This window comes from Lathyrus oleraceus, chromosome 5 (genome assembly GCF_024323335.1).
Source record: "Lathyrus oleraceus cultivar Zhongwan6 chromosome 5, CAAS_Psat_ZW6_1.0, whole genome shotgun sequence".
NCBI lineage: Eukaryota > Viridiplantae > Streptophyta > Magnoliopsida > Fabales > Fabaceae > Lathyrus > Lathyrus oleraceus.
In genome coordinates, this window is record NC_066583.1 from 176,009,406 (window position 1) to 176,027,351 (window position 17,946).

Below are 17,946 nucleotides of genomic sequence, written 5' to 3' on the forward strand. Positions count from 1 at the left end.
CAAGATTTGAGGTTTTCAGTGACCATAAAAGTTTAAAGTATTTGTTTGATCAGAAAGAGCTGAATATGAGACAGAGGAGATGGTTAGAGTTTCTGAAGGATTATGACTTTGGTTTGAATTACCATCCAAGTAAAGCAAACGTAGTGGCTGATGCATTGAGTCGGAAATCATTGCATATGTCTATGTTAATGATTAAGGAATTGGATTTAATTGAGCAGTTTAGAGACTTGAGTTTGGTGTGTGAGAGTACTCACAATAGTGTTAAACTGGGAATGTTGAAGTTAACAAGTGGTATTCTGGATGATATTAGAGAGGGTCAGAAATCCGATGTGCTTTTGGTTGATAAGTTGACTCTAGTGAATCAAGGTTAAGGTGGTGAATTCAGAGTTGATGAGAATGGTGTTTTGAAATTTGGTAATTGGGTGTGTATTCCAGATGTTACCGAACTTAAGAAGAGTATTCTTGAGGAAGGACATCGTAGTGGCCTGAGTATTCATCCTGGGGCTACGAAGATGTATCATGATTTGAAAAAGTTATTTTGGTGGCCGAGAATGAAAAGGGAAATTGCGAGTTTTGTTTATTCTTGTTTGACTTGTCAGAAGTCAAAGATTGAGCATCAGAAGCCGTCTGGGCTAATGCAACCGTTGGCTATTCCAGAGTGGAAGTGGGATAGTATCAGTATGGATTTTGTTTCTGGTTTACCGAGGACAATTAAGAATTTTGAAGCTATTTGGGTGATTGTTGACAGATTGACAAAATCGGCTCATTTCATTCCGATCAGAATGGATTATCCGTTAGAGAGATTAGCTGAGCTGTATATTGAGAAAATTGTAAGTTTGCATGGTATTCCGTTGAGTATTGTTTCGGACAGAGATCCTAGATTTACCTCGAAGTTCTGGGAAGGTTTGCAGAGGGCTTTGGGAACTAAGCTGAGATTGAGTTCTGCATATCATCCGCAGACTGATGGTCAGACTGAGAGGACGATTCAATCATTGGAGGATCTTTTGAGGGCTTGTGTTTTGGAAAAGGGAGGTGCTTGGGATTGTTATTTACCTTTGATTGAGTTTACCTACAACAATAGTTTTCATTCGAGCATTGGTATGGCACCGTTTGAAGCTTTGTATGGTAGGAGATGTCGGACACCTTTATGTTGGTATGAGTCCGGTGAGAGTGATGTGGTTGGACCGGAGATTGTTCAACAAACTACGGAAAAGATTAAGATGATTTAGGAGAAGATGAGGATTGCTCAGAGTCGTCAGAAGAGTTATCACGACAAGAGGAGGAAGTCACTTGAGTTTCAAGAGGGAGATCATGTGTTTCTTCGTGTTACTCCGATAACTGGGGTTGGTCGAGCTTTGAAGTCGAAGAAGTTGACACCTCGATTTATTGGTCCTTATCAGATTTTGGAGAGGATAGGGGAAGTAGCCTATCGTATCGCTTTACCGCCGTCACTTGCGAATTTGCATGAGGTTTTTCATGTGTCTCAGTTGAGGAGGTACATTCCTGATCCGTCGCATGTGGTCCAAGTAGATGATGTACAGGTGAGAGATAACCTGACTGTTGAAACATCACCTATGAAGATAGAGGATCGAGAGTTGAAGCAGTTGCGGGGTAAAGAGATTGCCTTGGTAAAGGTAGCTTGGGGAGGACCAGCAGGTGGCAATGTGACTTGGGAACTTGAGAGTCAGATGAAGGAGTCTTATCCAGAGTTATTCGCTTGAGGTATGTTTTCGAGGACGAAAACTCTTTTAGTGGGGGAGAGTTGTAACACCCCGATAAAAAATAAGATAATTATTTAATTTAAGTTAATAGTATATTTATTAATTTAATTAAATAATTGGAATATTATTGGAATTATTATTATTATTGGAATAATATAAATTGGAATAATAAGTTGGAAAATATATAAAGAGTTCCATTTGGTAAAAAGGGTTTTTTTCACGTGAAAACCAGAGAAGCGACAGAAAGTGAGAAAAGGGCAAGGAGGAAGAGCAAGAGAACGAGGGTTGAAGAAGGGAAAAGCTTGAAGCTAAAGGATTTGCCGGATTAACTCAGGTAAGGGGGGTTTATCGTCGTTTAATGGGTATTATGGGTTAACATGTAATGGGTAGTAATAAGCCATTGAATTGACCCTAATTGGGATGATGAATGCTGAAATTGTGATGATCAAATTTCGTAAAAATTGTGATTGAATCTATATTTGGATGAGTTGTGATTTTCTGGACGTGTAGCCGTTTACGGAATTGAAATCGGAGGTCCGGAAGTCCTCCGACGGCGAGAAATGCGGGAAATCTGCATTCTGTGTTCGTGTTAGCGCATGGACAGCTTTCTGTTCTGCGTTAACCGGTTAACCCAGGGTGTTAACCGGTTAACACTGTTATGATTTAGAAAAATTAATTTTTGTTCTGCGTTAACCGGTTAACCCAGGGCGTTAACCGGTTAACACTGTTAAAATGTGCCAGGAAGCGTGTTCTGTGTTGCGTTAACCGGTTAAACCAGGGCGTTAACCGGTTAACACTGTTGGAAAAGTGGAAATTTGATATTTAAATATTGTGAACAATTGAAGATTGGCCTATATTGGTGTATGATATAGGAGGGATCAATTTCCCGTTATTTTGAGCAGTGTAGGTATTAGTAGAGTGTGCTAATACTGTGATTGATTATGTGGCATGACATAATATGATTCTGTGATAATTGTATTGATGATGTATGATGGTGTGCATAATGTTGTGAATATATCTATTATGTATGCTACTGTGAATGGACTGTTTATGGCTTAGAGTGTGAGCATATGTCCATTGTGGATTGTTGTTGATGTTGCATGCGAGGTGATTTAGCGTGCATAGTATGGCCTTTATGGTGGTAGCTAATTCCCATGGTGAGGAATTAGTGATGAGTTATTGTGGATTGTTGTTGATGTTTGCATGCTAGGTGATTTAGCGTGCATAGCATAGCCCTTGGGGTGGTAGCTAATTCCCATGGTGAGGAATTAGTGATGTGAGTCACTAGGTCTCAAATGAGTGGGACTAGTGAGCTTGGTAGCCGTATCTGGATTTGATCGGTGAGGTTGAACTATATGTTCACGAATAGTCGTACCGCATGCATGGAGTCTCATTGCATAATGTATGTATGGCGTATAATATGAATGGATGTATTCCAATATTATACGTGTGTTTTGTGTTTGTGTTGAATATGATTGTGATTATGAGTTGGTGTTGCCGTTACTGAATGTGTGATCGGATTAGGGTGATGAAATGTGTTAATTTACTTAGCATTACATGATATTTTATAATGCTTATTATATCGATTGAGGAACTCACCCTTACAACTATGTTTCAGGTAACGAGCAGTGATTGAGTAGAAGCTAGTGCTTGGAGTCTAGTGTAGTTCCTTAGTGGGTCATGCTCTGGTAGATGTAACATCGGGACGGGATGTTTTACTTTGTTTTCAATTGTGGTTGTTGAACAGTTTTACATGTAATGTGATTACATGGTTTGCACGATTGATTAGATCTCTATCCGCTGCGAAATGTGCAATGTTTTATTTTGATTAATAAATGAGCATGACAAGTTATTATGGTGAATGGTGTGAAGTGTCAAGTGTGACACCCTTAAATTGCATATCTACTCTGATTTATATTTGTTGTTTTAATTATTATTGGGGTATTTTAGAAGGGTGTTACAGCATCTCGTAGAAACCACTCGGACCGTACTTCTCCATGGTAATGTTCCACTTCAGTTTTGGGGGGATGATGTGATAAAGACATGTTACCTTAGAAATCACATGCCCTCAGTTATCATTAACAATAAAATTCATCATTCAATCCTTTTTTCAATTCCCCACTTCACTCAATTCCTCCCCGAGTCTTCGGGTCCACATGTTTTGTACACAATCTCTCTCCTGATCTTGATAAACTATCAGCTTGATCACTAAAGTGTGTCTTTCTTGGTTATCATTGATCCCGAAAAGGTTATCATTGTATTTCACATACTCTACAACGATACCTCATATCAGTCGATGTTACCTTCTTCGAGTTTGTTTCATATCTCGAGTCCAGTCACGTAACTCAAGAGCCCCTTCAAGAAAGTACCCTCACACATTTTCCTGCAGTTACTAATGTCATGTCAACCATTATCCCCCATCAGTATATGGATCTTAACCCCCCCCCCCCCCTCCCCTTCATATCAGCATCGTCACCCAACATTTTCCGTCCCTGTCCCTGAGGTCATACTTGTCCCTGAGGTCATTGTAGACTCTCCGCCATCACCAGATTCAATCCGGCAACCTGAGTCTAATTTTCCGATTGCTCTTCGAAAACGTATACGTCAAACACGAAATCCTTCTCCACATTATATTGATTTATTTTATCATCGTCTTTCCCCTTTGTAGTATACTTATTTGTCTTCTTTGTCTTCTGTTTCTATTCCTAAAACTCTAGGTGAAGCATTATCTCACCTTGAGTGGAGGCAAGCAATGATTGATGAAATATGTGCTCTTCAAATCAGTGGTACCTGGAAACTGGTTCCTCTACCCTCTAGGAAATCTTTAGTAGGTTTTTCATTGACTTTATATAATGAAGGTTGGTCCAAATGGTAAGATTGATCGATTTAAAGCTCGTTTGGTAGCCAAAGGATACACTTAGACTTTTGGGTTGGATTATAGTGATATCTTATCTTCTGTAGCCAAGACGGCATACGTTAGACTTCTTCTAGCCATTGTAGTCATTCGACATTGGCCTCTTCATCAACTTGACATCAAAAATGCTTTCTTACATGGTTCCTCTTAAAGAGGAAGTATATATGGAGCAACCACTTGAGTTTGTTGTTCATGAGGAGTCATCGAAGATGGTGTGTAGGTTACATATGTCTCTTTATGGTCTTAAGCAATCTTCGAGAGTTTGGTTCGGCATATTCAGTATTATAGTACAACAGTTTGGTATGATCCGTAGTGAAGCTGACCATTCTGTTTTTATCATCACTCAACCCAATGATGTATTTATCTTATTTTGTATGTATATGATATTGTCATAACTGGTTGTGACCAGCAGAGAATACTCTAGTTAAAATAACACTCTCGAATCAATTTCAGACAAAAGATTTTGGTAAATTCCTATATCTCCTGGGTATTGAGGTAGCCCAAACTAAATATGGTTTGATGATTTCTCAGCAAAAATATGTGATTTATATTTTGGAAGAAATAAATTTGTTGAATGTTAAACTAGTTGATACTCTTATGGATCCAAGTGTCAAACTACTATCCAATCAGGGGGAGCCTCTATCTGACTCAGAAAGATATAGGAGATTGATTGGAAAGATGAATCATCTCACAGTCACTCGTCCATACATTTGTTTTGTAGTTAGTGTGGTAAGTCAGTTCTTAAATTCCCCTTGTCAGAAACACATGAATATTGTTATCATGATTCTGAGATACATCATATGTGCTCCAGGAAAAGGTCTAGTGTATGTATGAAGATAAATGACATACACAGATAGTTGAATACTCTGATGCTGATTGGGTAGGGTCACCCATTGATAGACGATCCACCTCTGGGTATTGTATACTTGTTGGAGGAAACCTTATATCCTGAAAAAGTATGAAACAAAATGTAATTGCAAGATCAAGCGTCGAGACAGAGTATAGGGTTATGGCAATAACAACATGTGAACTTATTTGGTTAAAACAATTGCTTAAGAAACTTCAAATTGAAGAAGCAAGACCAGTGACATTTATTTGTGATAATCAAGTTGCATTGCACATTACTTCAAATTCAGTCTTCCATGAGAAGACCAAACATATTGAAATAGAATGTCACTTTGTTAGAGAAAAGATTGAGTTAGGTGACATTGTCACAAGCTTTATCAACTCTAATAATCAATTGGCAAGTATTTACAAAATCCATTTGAAGCACCTGAACTAATTATATATGTAACAAGTTTGATACATTTGACTTATATGCTCAAATTTGAGGTAGAATGTTGATATTTGTAAATATATAATGTTAAGAATATTTGTAGTATAGTCTCACATCGACTATATCATGTAATTAGTTGTAATCTCTTTATATATAAAAAAATCTTGTAGTACTTTTCAAAATACACGATTTATTCAAATGTCTTAATCTCTTGTATTTCAAGAGTTATAAAATATTAATCGTAGATAAATTACTTGATTAGATTTTGTGTTTATTACGTTCAAATAAGAGATTTATGCCCTCAATTGTTTAACTATTTAAATATTATCTCATTAAACGATTAACATACTCTAAAATCTTTAAACAATAATGAAGATAATAATCCCCTCATATTTATTCTCCATAATCAATCAAATAATTTAAATAATAATAATCTCCTCATATTCACTCTCCATGATCTATCAAATAATTCTAATAAATACCATCACGCTCAATGATTAACATGTGTAGTGTAAAATTATATCTATTGTATAAGAATTGTGGAACCAAAACATAAGCCTTCAAATACTTTTTAAAAAGCATAGCCAAGTAATTTACCATGAAACAATTCAGCAATGGTTTTGTTGTCCGTACTAAGGGATGGTGTTCTATCGACCAAGTCAACCCCAGAAATATAAAAAGAACTTCGAACTAGAACATCAATTTTCTCCAAAAATATTTTAGAGGTGTTTATGCTTCTTTTGTAACACAGTTTTGTCGGGGGCAGTAAGAGCATCATTAAACCGGTTTATTGCAAAAAAAGTAAATGATTGTATTTCTTTTGCATTTTCATTGTGAGTTTCTCTCTATTACATTCATTTTATCTCTTGAAATTCCATCATTAGCATCATTATCTCTAGTAAGCAGGAAATGTTTATATATATTTTTAAGATAGGTAAATGTCCTTGAATATGAAACTGCATTAACCCCTCCCTCCTAGGATCTTGCTAAACAAAGACCGCTTTAGTAATTATCAATAAAGATGCAAATGGAGTGCTATCAAACTGAAAATGATAGTTTACTGTGATTAATCTTTCAAGCATTCACAAATGGAGTGTTGTCAAACTGAAAATGATAATTACGTTGATTAATCTTTCAAGCATTCACAAAAAATGCATAGGTATCAAAACATGAGGCTCACATTATCGGAAGCACGCCGAATTAAAACTTAAGGGGAGAAATAAATTACTGCATACTATAATCATAATTTGCTTGGGACACATCTACTCTCTGGCAATGCTTAAATAATTCTCCCACAAGACAGGACCATATATGTTTCCATCCTCGCATTGGTCACAGGATCCCTTTCCTGTATATAAACAGCAAAAGCATGGCAAAATTAATACGTCTAGTTTGAACTCCATCAACTTAATTGAAAGTATTGAAAGTAGGAAGACGACTCACTATCTTCGAGAAGGGTATACAGCAGCAGTTGGCCTGTTTGAAGAAAAAGGTAAGTATGGTTTGCTTAATCATGTAACTATAATCATCATAACATCTTTAAATAGCCAATTTCAAACCAGATCTGCGGTTGAAGAAATAAAGTGTGAAACTAACCTCCCATTTGCTGGGCCTGAATTTTGGGGACTCATCATACTTGGTCTGTCAAGGCTTCCCCCATTTCCAACCGTTAATTGTGCAGAAGGCTGAACAACGCTATTTTCAGGGCCATTCATTTCACGAGAATCCTTGGGTTTACTCAAAATTTTAACATTTGAAAGACCTCCAGCAATACTCAAGTGTGCACCATTGGATTGTTGATACTGATTTACTGGTAATTTAGAAGGATCATCACCCATATATTCCAGAAGTGCCTTTTCAGTTTTGATCATTTTGGAGTCAGTTGAAGGAGATTTCTTTAGGCGATGAGATTGAGCCATTGGCGTAACTGCTACAGTGGGCATATATGAAGAATATGGAGAAGATGCTGCAGCAGCTGCAGCAACTTTTGCAACTGCAGCAGTTGCAGCTACCATTTTATGCGCCCCTTCGCGGAGTTGAATAAAGTCTCCCTCAATTAAAAATAGCTGAAATGATTAGGGGGAAAAACCTATTAGGCTCTAATGTGAATATGTTGCTCATGTGAAGTTAAACGAGCAGAAAACTGAATGAAAATCACTAGACAACCAAAAATATACACAACAATTTGGCATGCAGTGGTCTGGGATGGATGAGGAGTTCCCACCACTTTATTACATCCAATAACCAGCTTTTAATTTAGCTGATTTGTATAAAATTATGGCCAGTTACATCTAGTTGGATACCACTACACAATTATATCTGTCCAAACTGTAACTCTTAAAACTTACTTCAGGATGGCTAGTAACAAAATCTTCCAGCTTCCCATATTTTCTTTTGTAATCATGCCAATGTAGAGGTGCAAGCATTTTGCCCAGTCTATTAGGGAGCTGTTTTTAAAATGTAAACCAAATAAATCAGATGAGGTAAGCAGGTGAAAAACCATCTTTCATAGAAAGCCAGAAGTTTCATACTTAACCAACAAAACACTAACCGTTGAACTAATTCGAATATGGCCAGCAGCTGGAATTGTACGGACAATACATGCTAACAATGACCTTTCATCAAGCAGAGCAGTCTCTGGAACCTTAGGAATGGTTGTTGAAGTTGTCTGCCCAGCAGAGGCCAATGCTTCAGACAAGACCGCATCAGAATTGTTCTGAATTATTTCACCAACAGATGTTGCATTTGCAGCAGAACTTCCTTGCTCAGTTAATAATATTTGACTTGCAGGTCCATCATTCGATAGTGTCGCTGGATTCTGCTCATGTGGAAAGAAAATTGTTAGCTCCGACCCACTCAGCTGTAAGAATTATTCTAATTACTTCTTACACGGCAGCAAATAAAAAGTGCTCAATAATTTCCTTAAAAGCACTTCAAAAACTGAAAAAATACTCCTTTCAAGTGATTTTGTCTTTAAAGAGAACAAGGGTGAATTCACCTAAGAATGTTAACGGATAAAGAAAGCATATTGAATATAGATTAAGAGTGGATATGGCTTTTTTACTGACTTCAAAACAGCCTAGTATTTCAAAAATATTGTGGTGCTTCCTGAATGTCTGTCAAAAGCATCAAAACTCTCTAGAAGCTACTATGTGCTTTAAGTCATACAAAACCAAAAATATATTGATATCTATAAAAATTACAATGAAATAGGTATTTTAGGTTAGTACAAACCCCAAAATAACCATCATTCAAATAGTAGCATTTGACACCACCACCCAAATGAACTTAGTATATCAAATAAAGAAATACAAGTAAAGCCTTAAACATGGAGGAAATTTCAAACTAACCTTCATTTCACCATTTGGTTTAAAAGAGTTCAATCTTAAGGCCTTAGAGAACTGTGAAGAAATCTGTTGTAAGCTTTGTTGGGAAGCAATAAGTTGATCTTTATCAACAGACTGAATGAACATAAAAATTCAATAATTCATCACTGTTATACACAAATATTGAGAGAAGTAATTTGAAGTAAGAAAAAGAATCATTAGTCATAAAACCTGTGTCTCCCCAGTGGATGATGAAACCACAGTTTGTGCTTCCTCGCCTTGGTGGACATGAGCATTTAAGTAGTCTCTAGGAAGAGTTTGCCCATTAACAGACATTTCATAATTAAAATTAGCATCCGATCTGATCAAATTTTGATCAGCTTGGGATGATGTAGGATTGTCCTGTATGGAGGATACCTGCAAACCCTCTGAAACAGCCTGAAGAAACAAGTGTAGATTATAAATCACCAAAAAATTGAAAAAAAAATAATACAAGAACTTATTTATATATAACAGTAGATACCTGTTGATTTTGCCACTGTTGCAGAGGTGACATTGTGGGCATTGGGTGAAAATGTCCAACATGAGACTGAGGGACATGTGATGCAACAGAATTGGGCACTCCTTGTTGATGCATAACATATGGATGCAATGCAGCAACTTGACCAGGTGGGAGGTATGAGTGGGGGACAATCAAAGGTGATGGAGCAATGGCGACGCCGTGAACATGATCACTCTAGAAATAACCACAAAGGTATTGTAAATGGGTGAGAAATGTCATTTACCAATACAGTGATAAAACATCGCATCTTACATCAGAGTGAAAGGCATAGATTACAATATATCGCATTTTACATTTAAGTGAAAACATCGATTACAACAAAGTACAAGGGCATGGAGCAAAGCCAAAAGGTATAACCATCTAATAATATGCGGACAGTGTTTAATGTTTGATGCACTTCATAAAAAAATATTAATAGGGCTGATGCTGATATTTGCATCCGCATAAGTTTAAATATATATTAACATTCATATCCGTACTAAAAAACAGGTAAGATACCACAACTTCCAAGCATTGAGCACATGCAACTTTCAGTACTATCAGTTTCATTCTCAAAAATTACTATCTGCCAGCCAAAAGATTCAATATTCCTGTTGAGCTTTGTTTGATATCTATAACAATCTTCAAATCAAACCATTACATATTGGGCATTTCATTTTCTGTTGTTTGCTTTGAAAACGTAACAATTTTACTTTATATCTTCTTGGGTGGGCACAGAATTTTCAATTCATCAAATCAAGAGCGCAACCACTTAAGCTACTTAAGAATCAGGTATCACTGTAACAGGGAAAAGTGAGAGTAGAGTGAAAGCCATTTATGGAAATAAACATGTATAGTATATCGAAATATGAATTGTTTAAATCTTAACTTTCAATTAATGGCATTAGCATCTCACTTTTTTCTAAAGTTACTAATTTTAGGAGTAGAATCCCTTAAATTTGATACAAGAGAACACTTACAAACTACTCTATACCAGAGTTATTAATCTCGGATAGCAGAGCAGAGCGGCCGACCCGAAAAGTGGGATGGCAGGATAGCGGAAAGCCGGATAATTTTTTATGAATAATCTACCTATATATTTCGTAAACTAAACAAATAACACAACAACCGTAAAAGATTTATAAAATCAAATATCAAAGTACAATGCTTCAAACTATTCCTCCAATTCAAAATCAAACATATTAGGAGGAGGAGTGCCGGAGGGTGTCTGGAGGAAGAGCGCCGGAGTTTTGAAGACGAGGACAAGCGGCCTTTAGGGTTGATGAAGAAGCAGAGCAGAGAGATGCCGAAGCAGAGACAACAGAAAATCAATCCCAAATGTAATCGAAAGCTATTTTGACCCTTTCAAAATTAAGGGTAAAATCGCAAATGCACAGATATAAAAGTAATAAAACAGTCAAACCGCTCCACAGGGGTAGCACCCTGCGGCCTGCTCCATGAGATCCCATCTATCGCGCCCGCAATCGCAAGCTGCGGTCTGCAAGGTGGCCGCTCTGGCCAAAACTCCCGGGATAGCGCCGATAGAGGCTGCTATTAATAACTCTGCTCTATACGTGATGAAATTGAATGTATATACACGTGTATATACATTCAATTGTTTAGATGTGAGCTTTCAATTAATGGCGTTAGCATCTAACTTTTTCTAGAGTTCCTAATTTTAGAAGAGCAGATTCCCTTAAATTAGATATATGAGAACATTTACACACTACTCTAGTGCTTTGATATGTGATGAAAACCCACATTACGCTTTTCATAACAGACATTCATAAGCTACATTGTTATGATTTTCTTAAATGATATTTTAAAAAATTGTTTGATGTTTAAAATGCATGATAAGACATGTTAAACAAAGTAATACGATTAGTTGTTTATCTATCATTCATTAACTGAAGAACCCACCTGAACTGACTGATTGCCTGAAGTTGAAAATGAGGGACCATTATCTGAGTTCTCATTTGTAAGGAGACCAGTATTTCCACCTGAAGCAGTGCCTCCATTCAAGTCAAATTGGTTTCCATTTTCTTGCCCATACTGAGCTACATTACTTTTCGAACTTATTTGGGAGATTCGGGAGTCATCATTGTAAGTTCCGGTCCTCTCTCTTGCATCTGCTAGCTCAAGCTGTAACTGCTGAATAGTATGCAAATGGAGTCTCTCCATCTCTGCAAACTATCACCACCAAAATCAAGTATAAAGTCAAGCAGTATCTACCATAATTTTATGTAAATAACCAAAATTAACATAACATACTTTAAAGAACCAAAACATGCCTATAAAGCATACAACAATTCAAGTTCTTTGAAAATAATTCAAAGAATCAACAAAACTAAATCACAACTATAAATTAAATGGGGAATATCTATTTCATAACAGTGCAAACCGAGACAGATACAAAAGGACATCAAAAAATAGAGGGAGTTAAAAAAGGAAACTTTATCCTTGTAGCATAAAAGAAATGTAGATCATCAACCTGTCTCTGGAAACCCATCCATAGCTGATTATATTGTTCATTGCGGTCACGCAATTCTGCCTGTAATGACTGGTTTGTTGTTGACTGGAAAACATCCATCTCGCGGACACGGGCTATCCATGCTTGGGCCTCTCGAACCTGTTCCTCTTTAAACATAATTGTCTCCTGGGCAACCCTATTCTGAAACGAAGAAACATCAGCAGAGTACATAAGCGAATAAACCAAAATAAATTCTTGTGATAGGATACATAGAATTAAGGAGACTTAGTTAGGGATGTTGGTCAGTTAGTTATTGACTTTGTTAGAGAGTATCTGTATAAACAGGAGAATAAAAAGGATAGAGATCATCATTTCAATTCTCTTCTGTGTTCAATTATTTGGCACCTAACATTACGGAAATAAATTATATACACAAATATAAATATAAGCGGCCTACTTGTTCCTGCAACTCAATAAGTTGTCTATCTTTTTCTTGAATATGTTCTTGCAGATCATGTATTTGTTGTATATGTTGAGCTCTTTCAGCTTCTGAATGATCGCGCTCCCTTCTGCAAAAAGGATTTGCCCAATGAAGCAAGTAGCATTGTATAAAAGCAAAGTTAAAGCATCAAATAAATAAATTTGGATAAAAGAAAAACCTGAAAGATGCCAATTCTTTGTTTTGCTCACGGAGAAGGTCTTGTTTGGCCCATGCCTAATGGAATAATTGAAGAGATTAGCATTCAATCAAAAAATTTGAATAAGATCCAGAAAACTAAAATAATAGAAGTAAGAAGCATTCAACAAACCGCTTCATTATCTAATTTAATATTATGCAGCTCCCTGTCTTTCTCTTCCATTTTCCTTTCCAGTTCATGAATTGCACGTTCCCTTTCACAAAGTTGCTCCTGAAAGGCCCGATAAACAGCTTTAAAAGTTACCAACAATTCTTAACCAGTGGGAGCACCAAACATTAAGCTTAATCAAAACACAGTTACATCTGCTACACCAAACTATTATGCATCTAAAATTGTCATAATCCCCAGGGTGTTATATAAGTATACAACTAAGCATCTGAAAGTGTAGTCATCTGGTAACACCTGAGGAAACTCATTTTTAGAAGTCCGCGACGATAGATTAGCCCAGTCTTGAGTATCTATATAGACAAATGCTTGAATACACACCTGAAACTTGTTGGCATTGTTGGCATGCTCCTTGAGTTGAGCATCAAAGGTGCTTCGCATTTCCATCATCTCAGTTCTGGCAATGATTTGAGCTTTTAGTTCAACCTCCATCTGCAGTATTTCATGCCTTTGTCTAACAACAGAATGGATCTGTTGCTGTAAAATATCACTGTCTAATGTTCCATCCATTGTCATTGAACAAAAGTCAACATCAACGGGCTCTCTTCCTTGCTGCACCTTGAAAAACAGTAAGAGATTATCTTCAGGATATAAATTCCTTAACTAAAAAATATCTTCTTGCACCATCGCCTTACCTCATATATGGTTCTCTCGTCTGATTGCCCTAGTTTTGGGTTTTCTAACTCCTGCACCTCAAAAGATGTTTGTTATCAGCTAAACAAATAACATTTAACAGCATTAAAATTAACCTCCCTTAAACACTTCCAATAACACGGTAGTAAACTATAAAATATTCAGTACTTAAAATACTAACAATCTTAATTCCACTATTAACTCCGCAAATGAAACCATAAATAAGTTCAAAACCTATGAGGTGGTAACCTTAAACTTCACCAACAAGAGTTTGAAATTGAAGTACGTTCAACTTAATATTGGCAATCAGACTACATTCAACTTAATATTGGCAATCAGACTACATTCAACTTAATATTGTTCAAACGGCCAGGATAGTGTGGTCTAAAAAATTCATACTGCCTATGAAAACCCCTTTTGCTTTGATCATGGTTGATAGAAGCATCTCTAATCACTTGAATTTAGATACAAATACCAATTTCAGTTACATCTTGGGTTCATTCATCCAAAGATGAAACACAGCTGAACCCGGCAGGAATTAAAGTCACCAAAAGTATAATCTGAGCCCCGCAGCTAGAGAATCACAATATCCACCTAGGCACACAACGAGTTTTCCAGAAGCTGAAGTATCCAAACAGTATGAAAACTCAATAACCCCCAAGGCTTAAAAACATTGCTCGGATCAAACACCACTAAACTCCTAATCCTAAATAAACGATAAACCCTAATCCCAAATCAATGTCTAAAAAAACACCCAGAAAACCTAAGAACTAAAGCATCTAAATTTGAAAAAGGCGCGATTCTCTGACACTCCAAACAACACTAAAAAACAATGTGAAGTGTTTCCGCGTCAAATCCGTACCTCGCCTTCAGGGTTTCTCGCGGAATGATGATGTTCAGCAACAGCGCGCCATTCTTTCCGAGGCGGAGTCTGCAACTGAAGAGATACGCCGCGAGCAGCGGCTGCGGCGGCCGTGGCCTCCATTGAGAACGAACAGTCGACGGTGCCCTCACGTCGGAAGGCAGTAGGTGAAGAAAACAACGAGTAGGTAAAAGGAAAAAATAAATAGAAAACAAGAAATCCCTAACCCTAGAAATTGAAAGATAGAAAAAAAAAGGGTCTAAATTAAGAAAACGATGCGATTAGGGGAATGAGTGAGGAATTAAGAGGGTGTAGAGTGAGGGAAATGGATTGTGAAAAAAGGGTTTTTGAGAGATGAAGAGTGTGTTGAGGGTGATGAGAAACCGGACCCGAGAAAGATGATTGGCTATGGCGAATTTCGACCGGCACGGTGTGAACAACGTTATATAGGGCATTTTCACTCCATACTTACATTACATGTCGTATTATCGACTCACGCTTCCTATTAGCGCGTGTATCATACCTTCTTTTCTTTCTTTTTTTTCTTTGGGCCTTTCTTTAATCTTGTAATGCCAATTGTATGAGTTCATTTGATGTACTTTCTGCACCTGTGGTATATTTCTAATTCTAATTTAGGTTTTGTATTTTTTCTTTAGCCCATCAAAATATGTTACTTTTGTTTTCGAAGTTTTTCGTTGAGAGGGTAAGAATTAAATTAATATTTTTATTTCATAAAAAGTGTTTCATTTGTATTTTTTTGTCTTAAAATAATTGTTCATTTACATTATCAATGTTATATTTATTATTATTTTTCTACTATTATAACTCTACTCATTAACTTTTATTTTATTCAATTATTTTATTAACTATATTTAATAAGGATATTCTAGTAAATGATATTAACTTTTTCACTAAAACCAACACATCTGATAATTTTTTTAAGAACTGCACATTGCTTAAATAGGATATTTTTTATGAGACTAATAGAGTAGTAAATTTACGAATAATACTAATAACTTATAAACAAAAATTAATTGATGGAGTATAAGGATACTCAATCTATAACTTAAAAATGAAAAAGCATGTTACCTAATACAATTGATAAAGGGATTCTCTAACTAATCTTTCTTATCACAAATGAAAGTACCCTCAAATCTAGTATCTGCCTATTTTTAAGAGATGCATTTAGCTAAAGAAACTACGTCAATAACGTCGCAGAACCCTCCATTAAATAGTATATCATTTCTAAAAAGTCAAATTGCTTTAACCGTAGCAAATCAAAATAAGAACCTAAAGACTTTAATGATATTATTGTTCATCATCAATTCAAAATTCTTTGATAATACTAGGAGTAGTATAGAGGCATTCGAGCCCTACCCAATCCAACACCTTAATCCAAATTAACTTGAATTTTGGACACATCAAAAATAAATGAACATGAGATTCATTATTATCAAGACAGAGAGGACAAAACGTATTATGAGGAATAGAGATGATATATCGCTTCAATAGTTCGTAGTTCGTCTTTTGTTTGTAGACGGTTGAGGAAAAAACGCCACAAAAAAATTTAATTTGTTGTGTGTGTGTGTGTTTTTTTTACAAACTAGTTAGGTTAATTATTGGATATTTGAATATTTAAACATTAATAAAAGATAATTAAAATTGTTTAAAATTATTTTACAACATGCAAGCAATGAATTAGTCCATTAAAAATAATTAATTATTTATTGTCTAGCCATTTTTATCTTCACTTAATTGATAAGTATTGTACTAAAATAATTTATTAATGTGCAAATTTATTTAAAAATAAAATATAGTCACTTTCTATTTATTAAATTTTGCAAATTGTGGTTCAACTAGTAAATCCTGATATGTTAGGTGGAATACCATGTTTCGGATTCAAACCAAAATCGCATTGTTGTGTCTATGAGTTTTTAGTAGTTATTATCACTTCATCTATACACCAACGAAAAAATATGAGTTCGACGATATTTTTGAAATTTCAGAAATCATAATGTATCATGTATTTAATGTGTGTGTTATCAATATCTTTTGTATCATGCGTAATTATCTTTTTATCGACAACTTGTAATATCATTTTGTTTTCATGTAAATATTCGTGAAACATAACTTTTTGTTCTTATATTTATAAATTTTTGTGGGGGAGCCATTCTACTACAATAACTCCTCGCTTTTCTCTCTCTACATGACAACCATCCAATATTATTCTTTGAACAAGTAATAACCGTATCCTATTTATGGTCTTCTATCTCAATACTCAAATGATGGACTAATAAGCTTGGATGAACCACAATCAATCTAAAGACAAACGTTATAAGGGTCCATAATCCCTAAGTGTTAAGCTTGTGAAGATTAAATGTTTGAAGTGACACGCTGAGATGAGTGAAAAGTCCTTGTAAGTGAGAATTCATTTATGTAAATTTTATTCTCGTGTAGGATTACCTTAATGGTTGATTGTGCTTGCCTATTTGTTTGAAGATGTTCCTCGGAGATGATTTTTTTAATACATGTACTGTTAGGATTTATAAGTTCCAAAATTTAGCATTTTATCATTGAAGTAGATACTTGTGGCGCCAAATATAAGTTTATTAGGCCACATATAGATTGCTTATTTAAATCATCATTAAAATTTGTTTAAATTACTTAAATGTTACTTAAATGCAATGTGACAATTTGGTCTCACACAAATAGCTTAAACAATCAAAATTACTTTTCCCAATTGAAGATGCGCTCGGTCGCCGCTTTATGCTTTACTTGTATTTTTTGTCCTTTTACAATATTTATCCTATAATAATGACTTGTGTGGTGTTCTTGTCATATGTCATATGTTAGTTAGTTGTTAACTTCTATTCAGATATATGAGAATTATGTATTTAAAATTGAGGTTTAGCTCCTTAAAATTGTCCCTATTAAAGTCATTGTGTTCTCTTGAATGATATTGGTTTTGGGGGCATAATTATGGAATTTTGATTGCATGAGCAATATATTTCTTGTATTGTTAGGAAAATCTAATTGTCCTTCAAGCTAGTAAGTCTTCAAATTTGGAAGCTTAAATTGTAATTTTTAAGAAATTTTATAAAATGAAATACTGGTTGTTTTTTCTTATGTGTGTGTAACTAAAGGTATTACATTTTTTACTATTTGTTATGGATTGACTATATACTCTGAGATCTGGCCCCATCTTTAGAGATTCGACCACTGCGAGGAAAAGACCCCCCAGATTGGTCTGAACAAAACAAGTATCATTTTCAGACCGACCACCTCCAAGTGTAACACCTGAATCCAATTTGAGGGCATACTAGAGCTTTTGGAATGTTCC

General features: G+C 35.6%; 1 protein-coding gene across 5 annotated transcripts; it reads right to left on the bottom strand.

The window, feature by feature from the left end:
* Positions 1 to 6,951: 6,951 nt before the first annotated feature.
* Positions 6,952 to 15,043, bottom strand: LOC127081462 (uncharacterized). 5 transcript variants are annotated; one of them, XM_051021716.1, is made up of 16 exons: positions 14,607 to 15,043; positions 13,747 to 13,797; positions 13,433 to 13,663; positions 13,058 to 13,156; positions 12,908 to 12,963; positions 12,706 to 12,814; positions 12,270 to 12,449; positions 11,699 to 11,968; positions 9,761 to 9,973; positions 9,469 to 9,675; positions 9,262 to 9,372; positions 8,463 to 8,729; positions 8,260 to 8,358; positions 7,508 to 7,977; positions 7,355 to 7,387; positions 6,952 to 7,259 (listed from the first exon to the last, which is right to left on the bottom strand). In XM_051021716.1, coding segments are annotated over exons 1-16 (2,520 nt in total). In that variant the 5' UTR covers positions 14,730 to 15,043; the 3' UTR covers positions 6,952 to 7,258. The 5 variants fall into 5 exon arrangements, with proteins under 5 accessions (XP_050877673.1, XP_050877671.1, XP_050877672.1 ...); XM_051021714.1 differs by having other exon boundaries at positions 13,433 to 13,669; XM_051021715.1 differs by having other exon boundaries at positions 12,706 to 12,817; positions 14,607 to 15,042.
* Positions 15,044 to 17,946: the final 2,903 nt, after the last annotated feature.